This window comes from Podarcis erhardii (genome assembly GCF_964252035.2).
Source record: "Podarcis erhardii genome assembly, chromosome: 2".
Classification (NCBI taxonomy): Eukaryota; Metazoa; Chordata; class Lepidosauria; order Squamata; family Lacertidae; genus Podarcis; species Podarcis erhardii.
This window is the reverse complement of record NC_138498.1, coordinates 3,354,987-3,367,753: the sequence shown is the minus strand read 5'-3', so window position 1 is coordinate 3,367,753 and position 12,767 is coordinate 3,354,987. Positions and strand designations below refer to the sequence as shown.

The window sequence follows — 12,767 nt, the reverse complement described above, 5'->3', positions numbered from 1 at the left end:
AAGCAGCAGCTCACACACTGGGCTTTTTTTACACAATGCATGGCTGTTGAAAGATGATGTCAGGAGTGAGCCTAGAAGCCAACTTCACACTTAACCCCCTGCAGGTGAGTAACACATGAGGAGGGCTTGACGGATAGCCTTCAACTTGATGCACATGGTATTTTTTCACAGATGGGAGCATTCAAATCACACGGTCCCCACCTGCATCCCGAACTGGTACAGTCCAGGGAATGAGGACCACCTCAGTGTCCTACATCCAAATTAGTTACTGAGATACTGAAGGGAGCTGCAGAGCAACTAAGAGCTAGAAGCAGAGGGTGGGCATTTAGGAAGCCACAGCAAGGGATTAAACATGAGACAATGGAGCCAAACGCCACACCAAATACCTGTTCTAAGAACAGAGCTGTTAGCTGGGCCAGGTGTGTTGCCATCAGGTACGCCAGGTGCAAATGTGACATGGTGAGCGGAGCCAGGGCTACGGCCAGGCGGTGAGCTCCTCTCCCAGTTCCTGGCTGCCGGTATGTGATGCTTTTCAGGCAGCGGGGGCTGCTGTGGCTCGCAGAGCGGGTCCCGTTCGGAGAGGCTGCTCTCGGCGCCCGTGTAGTAGGCTGTCGCAAGGGGGAAGGCCGGGGTTGGAGAGCCCTGCATGTCCGCGAAACCATAGCCAGGGGCTGGCGGCTGGACACTGATTGGGTAGGGCCCGAGAGAGGGGCTGCTGTTGGGGCACCGGATAAGGGGGCTCCCCTCGGCCTCATTTCTCTCACAGTGCAGCTGCCCGTTGTAGGCTGCTGGGATCTGAGGTGAGGCTGGAGCACTGGACACAGTTCTGCAGCCGGGAGGAGGCTGGCTGTAGCAAGGGACCCGTAAGCTGCTCCTCAGGGCCGGTCTCTCCATGACGGGGCTTAGCTGAGGCCGTGAGGCTCCCTCAGCAGACGATTCGCAGGAGACGGTCGTGGCCTGGAGGCTAGAGCTCTCTGAACCGTTCTGGTGTGGCTGGTCCTCTGCCGGGATGCCATGTTTGGCTGTGGGTGAGGGGGTGATGTGTGGAGGGCTGGAAGAACAGTGGGTGCGGGGGCAGAGCTGTGGTGCTTGGAGGCCTGGTCTCAGAGAAGTCCCATTAGCCTGTGGGCGGAAAGTGGGGAGGTGTGTGAAGGCCTGCATTGGGGTGAGCATCTGTGTGGGGCTGCTTGAAGAAGCCATCTTCTCTGGGCTTCTTTTCCAGCCAGGAGAAGCCAGCTCTTCGGGACTCAGCCGCAGCACGTTTTCAGGGGGGCTGGTGGCCTTGTTGCTGTGCTTGAAGGTGCCAGGGCTGTGAGAGAGAAAGCATATCATTAATAAATCTTGACAATAGCATCTAGCATGCCCAGAAAAAGATGTCCATGCTGGCAAGCAGGGGAAAAGCCACAGCTGCTGAAACTGGTAGTTGGGTGGGAGGGACCGAAGTGTATCCAAGGGCCACAGATTACTATTAGAGCTCATCCACGCTTCCGTTTGTCCTGATCTCTCGGCAGGGGTCTGAGAGGTTCTTCTTTTGTCTGCCACTTTCCCCGGAAAAACCCCATGTTTTCCACTGAGTCAGAACAAACGTCAGTCGGATTTTCTGCAGATTGATGTTTGTTTTGAGTCAGTAGTAAACTGCAGGGGGTCCAGGGAAAGCGGAAGGATGAAAGGACAACCTCTCTTACCCATGCCTAGAAACCACAGGGCAAACAGAAGAAAACAAGTGGCAAAGGGGAGCGTGGAGAAGCCCTTATTCGAGTTTGGTACTGCCTTTGCCCAGTGAGGATCGTCAAGGTGGCTTTTTTGGGGGGTGGGTGGGATTACAGCCTTTCACATAATGCACACAAGATTGACTGGCCCACAGTATTGTTTTACTGGCTCAGCTGAGCAACCACCTCAGTGATTGCACAGTTCTTCTGCCCCATTGCCTAGAGGCAGTTCTGAACTTATCAGGAGTTGGCAAGTTGTTGCTGACATGCTTGCAATAATAAGAGTTAACCAGAAACATTCATACCCATTGACCAATAGCTACAATAATAAAAACCAGTCAACGAAACAGCTGTCAGACTTATTTAGAGTGCATGTGCAAAATGTGGAGTTCTGAGGCTTTAACTCTTCTCCTACTCACCTGTCACCCTGCTATGGTTCACATCCAGGAGAAGAGTCCTGCACCTGCTGCTTTTGTGTTTTTAAGTGTCGTTTGCTAGTCTCACGAATGGCATCTTGCTAAGTTACAGATAGGTAGCCGTGTTGGTCTGCCATGGTCAAAACAAAATAAAAAAATTCCTTCCAGTAGCACCTTAAAGACCAACTGAGTTAGTTCTAGGTATGAGCTTTCGTGTGCATGCACACTGTGTATCTGAAGAAGTGTGCATGCACACGAAAGCTCATACCTAGAACTAACTCAGTTGGTCTTTAAGGTGCTACTGGAAGGAATTTTTTTATTTTGTTTTGGCATCTTGCTAAGTTTGGTCTTCAGCTTGAGCACCTTGTTTCTCAGAGCCAGGTTGATAGCCCAGATGCTCTGCTTGAGCCGCCTGACAACATGCCCTGGCACACACACAGACAGCACTGCCACAGTGGCTGCCAGTTGCAAGGGAATACTAGACTGTCTTTTAGGGAACATTCCTGACCTTTTCACCAAGGAACCCCTGATAGGTTTCAAAAAATCTGATACATTTTCTGGAACACAGTTCAAACAATGGCTCTACAGGTAAAGTTAATCGCTCTACAGGATGATGATTGACAGCTGGCTTTGACTTTGAAATAGGACGGAAAGATTACTTTAGAAAGAGCCACAGTTGGGAAATGTGTGCCGGCTTCTCTGTGGTGCACCCACCTGTCACTGCTGAATACTGGACTGCTGGTGTGGAAGGAAGTGGGAGAGCCAGAGATGTCTGCACAGTGAGCCCGTACCTCCTGACGATGCTGCGGAAGGGAGATGGGACCGTCATGCCAGGCCATCATGCCATCCCTGCAGTCTTGCAGCTCTGTGGAAAGGAGAGGAGAGGAAATGCAGACGGACTGTTGGAATACCACAAAGCCATTCTGACACATTCATAAGGAATGGGTCCCAGATTTCAGGGCCTTGGGCACAATGATTGCTTTTCATAGGATCTCTCCTGCATAGGCATTGTGGCAACAAAAGCCCAGCATTTGATAGCTGCCTCTGCTCTTGCATGGAACCCCTTAGATATGTTTAGTAGTACGGAGTAGTGGTTAGAATGCTGGGCTCATGGGCATCCGGGGAAGGGGAGAAAGGAGCCAGTTGCTGAGAACTGGGGAGATTACGGCTCACCTTTCAACTCAAAAGTGAAAGCCAGCAGCAAAGGGTCCACAATCTCTCTAACTGTTATTTCACACATACACAGACTCCCCCCAGAGTCTGTAAACATATTTAAAAATTATTCTCCTAATGCCAATGCAGATGAAAGTCTAAAATGATTATACCCAAGTTGTGGAGCTGTGGCTCAAAACCCACAAGTTACACCAGCCCTGCAAAGTAACCCAGTGTTATAATGCCCATTGTGCTAAAGGGAGGGGGGAGTTTGTACAACAGTGTACAATAACTCTGAAATGCAGTCCAGTTGTGCTACCTAGGTTTGGGTTTTTAAAAAATAGAAAAAAGAAAGGGGAGGGCTGTGAAGCTGATTGTAGCAGCAGTGCAATTAATTAGGCTGTGTACACAATCCTGTTTACTCTGTACCCATTGGGATCCGACCACCCCCCCAGGTTTGGGAAGTGGTATGTGCACAACATTAGCTGCCATTTATACCTATCTTGTATCTATCCTGACTTGCCTTATAAAACATCTGTTTTGATGCGCTTTCCCCCCCACCAGCTTCAATCCAAATTTAGAAAAAGAACCACCTGGTTGCCTTCAAAGCTGTTCATGTGTACATAGCCTTAAAGGCTGGAGGGGGCCAGGAAAAAACTGAGGGGTTCAGCAGCAAACAGAAGCACAATGTCTGGATACCAGGTCTACCTGTTTGGCAATAAAGCTGTATATACAAGCAGTTTTCTGAAATGCACAGGGGACATTTTTTCACAGTGCACTTTTGTACGTAGCAGTTTGCGCAATGACATCATCTGTGCTGTCTGTACAAATAGGCAGGCGTATTTTCAGACTAATACACAAAAGTGTTCTCTGTTGCCCTCCCCTCAAATTAGTGATTCCACAGACCACACACACACACACACACACACACAGAGAGAGAGAGACAGAGAGACAGAGAGAGAGAGTCTTTCAAAAGAGACTGGTGACTAGTGTGCAGATAAACTGATATACATATACATATACATATATATACACTTGGCTATGAATGCCCAGGATGCCTCCTGCGCTGGCTTGGAAATGGAGCCCCTCCCTGAGAGTCACACTCACCACGCTGCCTTTCCACAGGTGCTGGCGGGAGGAATTCGTCACTGCTCTCTGGGGGCTCATAGCCCTGCTTCCTGGTTGGTGGATACAGGGGGCTGGTTGGCGAAATGGAGTGGGGAGACCCAGAGTATCCAGAGACAAGGCAGGCCTTGGCTGGGCCCCGGCCGTAGACGTAGGATGGCCCTGGAGGGTAAGGGGGGCCATAGCGGGGGTAAGGAAACGCCTCAACATTCTCCTCCATCACTTTGGACCTCGGGTGGGCTGGGTAAGCGTGACCTATGTGCCCTGCCACCATCTTAGGCTCAAAGTTAAAGGCTTGGTGTTGCCCATGGGGCACATGGTGGTGCCCATAGGTAGCGGGCATTAGAAGTGGCACAGGCTGCCCTTCCCGGTGGAGCGGGTGATGAAGCAGCGGCGGCCTTGCGTTTTCCACCCCCCACAGATCAGGGTCCCGGTCCAGGCGCAGGCTGTAGAATGCAGCCGTGGGCAACCTTGCCTCTTCACGAGCCATCTCTTGGCAATCTTGGCAGGGGCATAAGAAAGTGGGTGGGTCCTCCAAGATGAGCAGCTCCTCATGCTCCCGCCGGCTGGGGCTGTGAGGTGGCAGTGGCTCATGGCTGAAGGGGTAGGCGTGGGGCTGTATGCCCTCGGACAGGGAGCGGAACACCCGCCGTTTCTCTTCGTACCCCTCGGGATGCGCGTGAGAGGGCCCGCCATTGTAGAGGGGCTGCCGCCGCTCCAGAGTGCCATCTGGTCTGTAGTAGGCCACGTTGTGAGGCCTCTCAGGGCTGTGGGAACGGTACCCAAGGCGGCAGGAACAATGGCGGGCCAGGCCAGAGCGCTGAGCTTGGTAGGAAAAGTGGATTCCTGGCTGACCGATGTCTGAGAGTTCATCTTCCAAAATGGCCGTTTCTCTCTCTTTGGTAGGAGAAGGGGAAATGGCATGGGGACAGCTCCCTTCACTCGGCTGCCGAGGCTGGACACCGAAGCCCCCCAAGAGCCGGTCCAGCTCCTCCTTCTCGGAAGCTGTGGGCTGCGGCCTAGACGGTGGCGTGCTCTCGTCCGCCTTCTCGGTCAGCAGGGAGGAGTGTCCCGAGTCGCTGCTGATGGACAGGAAGCGCCCACCTTGCTGCGGAGGGGACTCTGGTCCGCCGGGGCTGCCATTGGTGGAGGAGGAGAAGCTACTCAGGTCCCCTTTCTTCTTGATCCGGGCATAAAGGCTTCCATCAAGAGGGCCCCGGGTGTGCAAGACATCTGCAAAGGACAAGTGAAACAACTACTCAGGGAAGGCTGTGGGTGATGCAGAGCAGTAGGTGAGATTGGCATTCACACGGCACATGTGGCCTGGAGTCTCCCCAGCCAATGGCTTGCGCCTGTGTGCCTGGAACACATTTGTCCAGGTGCCTCACGCTCTACGCTCATGGTTTAGTACTGGGGATGGGTAACTTTTACATCAGGGGTGGGGAACCTTTTTGGCTCTGCGGGCCAGATTCTTATCAGGATCTAGCCTTGCAGGCCAAATTTGACAGGTGGGTAGGGCTGCCCACCAAGTAACTGGGCGCTTCAAAGTTCTGCATTCAGAACTTCAAAGCACCACACTCAGCTCAGGCATCAGGTGTGTGAGCAAGTTCCCCATGGGGCTCTCCCTTGCACATCAGATCCAGATTTGGGCTCAACAGCCCATCAGTACACTTTAAGGCTTCTGGTGGTGCACTGGCAGTAGCATCTTCACCTGCCTCACACCTGATGACATCACCTATGGAATCTATATTTTTGTTTTTTTTTTTTATAAATATTTATTAAAGTTTTTAAATATAAATGCACAAATAATAAACGATCTTACTTCTATCACAACAATTTCATCACTTCTTTGGACTCCCTCACGTCTCCCGCTCCCATTTACATCGTTAAAATTTTTTTCCAAACAAATTATCAACTTGTTTACAATCTCATGTCCACTCATTCAAATATAATCTAGCACTTCTTCCAAAAAATTTTATATTTTCTTTAGTCTCACTTATCATCAAATTTAAATCTAGTTTAGTGGTGGCCAATTTTTTATAATCTAGCATCCTTCTTAACATTCAACCAAATTACAATGTTTTTTGTAGATACATCTTGAATTTCTCCCAGTCTTCCTCCATCTTCTCTTCTCCCAGATCACGGATTCTGCCAGTCATCTCGGCCAGTTGCATATAGTCCATCAGCTGCATCTGCCACTCTTCCAGTGTGGGTAGATCTTGAGTTTTCCAGTTTTTTGCGATGAGAATCCTTGCTGCCGTTGTTGCATACATAAAAAATGTTCGATCCTTCTTTAACACCTTCTGGCCGACAATACCCAGAAGGAAGGCCTCTGGTTTCTTTGTGAAGGTATACTTAAATACCTTTTTCAGCTCATTATATATCATTTCCCAGAAGACCTTCACCTTAGGGCATGTCCACCAGAGGTGAAAGAATGTTCCTTCATTTTCTTTACATTTCCAACATTTATTATCAGACGAATGGTATATTTTGGCAAGTTTAACTGGGGTCATGTACCATCTATATATCATTTTCATTACATTTTCCTTCAGAGCATTACATGCGGTGAAGTTCAGCCCAGTGGTCCACAACCTTTCCCAGTCCTCAAACATAATGTTATGCCCAATGTCCTGTGCCCATTTTATCATAGCCGATTTAACCATTTCGTCTTGTGTATTCCATTTTAGCAGCAAGTTATACATGGAATCTATATTTTTGACAGCTCTTGCCTTCTTTTCTCCAGACAGTGGACTGGGGACCAGAAGCATATTCTACTGCATGAACTGACCACCCTCAAGAACAAACCTGCACCTTTAAAAACTTGGCCCCATCTACTTCAGAAAAGCATGGCTCAAGTAGTGAAATATATATTGTGACTATGAGTTTGTGCTCCAGTTCCTCAAGTAATTAAAAAACTTTTTTTTAAAGGAAGTTTGTTTATTTAATTGGGCAAAGTGTGTATAAATGAGAAAGCCTACATGTGTTTCTTTAAAACAGTGACAAAAAGGCGAGCAAGCACACTTGATGTGCAAAGAGTGGAGCATTGACTGGCTAGTGGCTGTTGTACAAGTTATGGAACCAGATTCCTTCAATGATGAAGAACCTGCTTTGGCCGCTCCTAAAATCCTTTTATTTATTTTTTATTTATAAAAAAATTTAAACACCGCTGTATCATTAAAATATATCACAGCAGTTTATAACAATATCAAAACATACAGTTAAGTCTAAAAAATTAAAAACAAGTTAAAAGTAAAAAAATAAAAATAAACACCAAGCCTATCTTCATCCCATGGCTGGAGATAGATGATTAGAGCTAAAACTGGGCTGAAAGTGGGGATGCCTTTTGTGGGCGGCATCCGACTTTTATTTCTGGTAATCAGGTTTTCTAGGTTCCTTTATTTTGTTTCAAAATCCTGGAAAACCAATTTGGCCAGAAGCTACAGTGAGTCAATATATATATATATAAATATTGCAGAAAGCAAAGCCTCTCTCTGAAATCACCTTCACCTCTCTTAAAAACTACTGTCTCTCTTCTGCCATAGTTTTGGTTTAATGAACATGGCTGAAATAGAATCAGGCCTTGTCCAGTGTGTGTATGGGGGGGGGGGTTCGCTGGGGCCTGTGAAGGGTGCATTTCCCCCCTCATATATACACCTTTCTGAGAGGCCATTACTCATCCATCCACTGATCCAACGCATCGTTATACTTTATTTTCCAAATTTATGGCACTCTTTCTCCACAAACACACACATTGCAGAAGATGGCCTCCTTCCTCCAAATATCAGCTCTTGCTGGGAAGGAGGAAGGAGTTTTATTCCATCCTGTTGACGTTTTTCTGGCATTTGAGGCAGACGTGCCACAACTATTAAATTCCCATTTGCTTACTCCCTTCGGTATTTTATTTATTTTAGTTCTTAACGAGTTTACTTTAAGTGGATGTTAGGAGGAAACTGTAATCAGGGTTGACTGCGTAAAAACCAGCTGCTGGGATTACAGCTCCCGGGGGCAAAAAAGTCACTTTGGTCCAGATGTGTCTGTGCTGGGGAGGAGCCCCATCATCCTGTCCAGACTGGCGTTTCAAACTCTGAAACACCAAATTTCTTTAAAAATCAAGGGAGAACTTTGAGCTCCACTCATCTACTCAAAGGGTAACTAAGGCAGGAAGTTAAGATGGGCTGATTGAATTGTGGCACCCAGCTCAGTCTTGAAAGAAGCCTTAGAGCCAACAGCAGAAAGCTTCCTGAAGCATCCTTGTGAAAACAAAAACTAATCTCAATATTGTCCACTTTTAGATATAAGCAGAGTGTATGGTGCTTAGATATAAGCATGTGTGTACGGCTGAGTCACATCTTATGTGATTTCAACTATATGCATTTGGCTGCAGCTCCAGTCCAGGATCCCTTCCAGAGTTTTTCTTCTGGCTGTAACAGATCTGCCTTCATCTCTCGGACCACCTTCCTCCTCCTCCCTTCCACAGGCGGAGTGAGGAGAGGCAGTGGAGACACCAAGAAGGTCTCGCCACAAAGCTCTTCCCCGCTCCTCCATGCCCCTGCCTTGTCAGCCAGCAGCCAACCAGAAGAAGGCAATTTTGCCTATACAGTCATATCTTGGGTTGAATGTGCTTTGGGTTGAGCACGTTCGAGTTGTGTTCCGTGGCAACCCGGAAGTAACAGAGCGCGTTACTTCTGGATTTCACCGCTCGTGCATGTGCAGATGCTCAAAATGACACCGTGCGCATGCACGGAAGCGGCAAAACATGATCCAGGCATGCGCAGACGTGCCGTCGCTTGTTACGTTTGCTTCAGGATGCGAATGGGGCTCTGGAACGGATCCCGTTCGCATTCCGAGGTACCACTGTACACAATTTTTGCATATGCACACTACCCTTGGAAAATAACCCCAGTGAATGATGTGACTCAACTGTACATCCTCAAATGCAACAGCAGAATTCTGTGCCACGACAACCAGACTTCTGCATCAAGAAAATCTCAGTTCTGCAAATACCAAATCCTGGGTCCAAGTGTGGAATTGCAGAAAACACACACACATACACAGTCTTGCCCAAGTAGTGTGGCAATAAGGGTGTAAGTGCTAGGAAGAGACTGCAGGAATGTCTTTGTTGGAAGCCACCCAGAGTGGCCAGGGAAACCCAGCCAGATGGGCGGGGTACAAATAATAAATAATAAATAATAATAATAATAATAATAATAATAATAATTCCCTGTGTACCTTCCAGGCTGTCCTCATGGTGCAGGTTGAAGTTTTCATAGGAGTCCCAGCGCACTATGGGATTGGAGATGTTGTAATCTACTGCAACAGCAGTGTTGTTCCTATAGGTCTCGCGGCCTGGGGAAAGAGACAGCAAGCGCCAGAGAATCTCAGCATTAGAAGGATTAAGTGCATTCAAGATAACGTATGGAATGGATAGCATATTCCAGTGGCTGAACACCCGTCAGCAGAGTTATAAAAGGATTGTGGATGTGCATATTTACTTAATTGTATAACCTAGGATTTTCTGCAACAGGCTCAAGCATGACTGACAACGTTTTTAAAAAGCCTAACCTGCGGGTTTTTTAAAAACAAGATTCTCACGTTTCTGTCACTCTGCCCAAGATGGGCCTATGAGGATAGATCTAGTCAAGCCCCCATGTAAGGAGTGTATTTCTTCATTTTCTACTATGCCAGTTAATGGTTACCCTTCACTGCAACGGGAAAAATAAAACACTATTATCGGGAATGACATTGAAGTAAAGGTAAAAATCTGGCAACCCTGGAGACCAGGTGTTCTCTTCTGTCTCTGGTCAGCATCCTGAAGGGGTGTGCAATTATGGTCTCTCTCTCTGTGGTGGCCCCCTGGTTATGGGACATGAGCCCTTTCCACTCAAGTCTGGTTGACACTCTTTCCCCCCTGTTTCATTGCCAGCTCAAAGCACATCTATTTACCCAGGCATTTATGCAATATCAGCTGTGAGTTTGGACGGAGGAAGTCACTCTGCACCTTTGAAGAATGATGCTCTTTTCTCTGCTGTCATTTATGTTGTTTTGAAATTTGATGCATTTACAGATTTAAAGTTCAATATTTTATTCTGCTTGTACCCTGCCGCGGAATTCTTTTTGATGTATTTTAAATATTTTAAATAAACAAATAGATCGGCATGCAGAGCATACAGAGACAGGCATTGTACAAATGCTCTCCACGCCCTTCTCATATATCCTAGTAAGGTGGTTTTTAGTGCTCTTATTCTGCCTTTCCTTCAATAAGCTCAAGCTGTGTACCTGCTTCTCCAAACCCATTATATCCTCACAACGGCCCTGTGAGGTAGGTTAGATTGAGGGGTAGTGACTGGACAGTCACCCAGCAAACATCATGACTAAATGGGAATTTGGGGATCTGTGCCTCCCTAGACTTAGTCCAACACTCCAACCACTATACTTTATGGAACATATGCACCTAAATACCCTGAAAGCCCTGGGGTCATCACAGATGTATCAGAATGTCATGTAGACTGACCCCTGGTTTTCAGTTTCAATTCTAGTGACAGTAAATTCAAGCCATCTGGATTCCATTTGGGAGTGGCACTTTACCAACCCCAAAAATTAATAAGCAAAATAAAGGCTTGATGTGCTGAACTTGCTTTTCTCCATCTGCACACTGGTTTGTCAGGGATTCCTCCAATTCTGAAGCTTTACAGAAGCTAAGGAAATGTGAATCTCATCAGCACCTGGATGAAAGACCACTGGCAGCTACTCTGAGATACCCCACTGGCAAATGCTGCAATTTTGGCAAAAGGTTCCCAAATGAATTATCTTTGAAGTGAAAGAATATAAGACCCATAGTCACCACCCTGCTGGCCAACAGAAGACTTGAAATTGAAACTATACTTCTTATGGTTTTCATTCCACAGGAATAAACCTCCCTGTCCATGGTCTGCTTGCAGTTTGCCTCTTTCCTTGTGGGCTTCATTGCCTAGTTCTGCCCACCCTCACTCCTGCTGCAATCATGGTACACACACAGCCCTGGCCATACAAGGAAATGGGAAGCTTAAAGAACTTACGGCAGAAGGAAACACTTTGATCTCCATCAACAGATGATGCTTGCTCACCCCCCCCCTTCACCACTGGCAATATTTGCAGGACAAAAGGTGTTTCTATTGGTCTGGTGGTCCAGGTGAAGGATCACTCTAAGCAAGGAAGATGTCACCCCCGCTTCCCGCCCCCCCCCCAAGTGTCATGGTGCTTTAAGATGCTTCCAAATGACACCATTTCTCTAAAGGCAGATCAGCACAATGCACCAAACACACCTCCTTTCACCAGCCATAAATTGTGGCCTTCCAAGATGCTTGATAAACCACCCCAATTCTTGCAGTCCCAAGAGAGAAGCAAAAATACAAGACAAATAAAAAACCTATAGGAACATCTCTGCCGGATCAGACCAAAGAAAGTTCTGGTTTTATGTACTTCATAAAATGTATTTCATAAAACTGCCACAATTTCAGTTTCTTAAAGTGGTCAGCTAGGTGCTTATGGGAAGCTGGCAAACAGGCGCTGAGCACAACAACGTTCTCCCCACTTGTGATGTCCAGGAATGCTGCCTCCATGGACTTGTCTAATCCTCTTTTAAAGCCACCCAGGTTAGTGGCCATCCCTACATCTTGCAGGAAAACTACAGCTCAGCTGAGCTGCCCTTCACGGCTGGTGGTGCTGTCAGCTTGGCTGGGCTTGCTCTGAGGTGGGTGGGCACAGATTTGGCACTTTCCTGGTGACACATCACTGGAGAAGCAAGAAGGCAGTGCAATGTTCTGCAGACTAGTCTGAAGACCCCCACACACTCACAAACATTGACAACAGATAGCAGGCAAATTCCTGGTTGTCTGGATTGCTTTGTTTCCCAAATGTTCCAGTTCAAATTGGTGTCCTTCTCCCCCTCCTCCCTGCTCTTTTCCTTAATACATTTACATCTCACCTTTCTTATACAAAACTCAAGACAGTGCATGTAGGGGTCTCCGAAAGTCTCCCATCTAAGCCAGATCAAGACCTGCTCAGCTTCAGCAAGACTGCCACCTCTGGCTGCCACAAGCCAGTGGGGATGGGGCCAAAGGCAAAGGTGGGTGGAGCAAGGGTCAGACAAGAGAGGCCAGAGGGGGGCTGAGGTTCCCCGTTCCTGCTTTAGGCCATGCACTGAGACCTGACTTTTGGAATGACCCAGGAGGTGTTTGTGGCGTAGTTCATAGTACTGCAACCATATCCCTCCAACTCTGTCATCCACCCACCTTTAATTTTCTCGGGGCTGGAAGAGAAGACAAACTCCACACTTGCTTCAAATGGGAACCGTTCATCTAGGGAAGGAAAACAGAGATATGAGGTG

At 47.6% G+C, this 12,767-nt stretch overlaps 1 protein-coding gene across 5 annotated transcripts in view; it reads right to left on the bottom strand.

Moving 5' to 3' along the window:
• TNS2 (tensin 2) overlaps positions 1 to 12,767 on the bottom strand; it is a 123,413-nt gene that overhangs the window by 10,803 nt on the left and 99,843 nt on the right. For all 5 annotated transcript variants that reach the window (XM_081851666.1, XM_081851668.1, XM_081851669.1 and 2 more), the window contains 5 exons: positions 12,673 to 12,738; positions 9,632 to 9,748; positions 4,385 to 5,635; positions 2,840 to 2,990; positions 387 to 1,309 (listed from right to left, as the gene is read on the bottom strand). In XM_081851666.1, the coding sequence (XP_081707792.1) occupies positions 387 to 1,309; positions 2,840 to 2,990; positions 4,385 to 5,635; positions 9,632 to 9,748; positions 12,673 to 12,738 (2,508 nt within the window). The remainder of the gene's footprint in view (positions 1 to 386; positions 1,310 to 2,839; positions 2,991 to 4,384; positions 5,636 to 9,631; positions 9,749 to 12,672; positions 12,739 to 12,767) is intronic.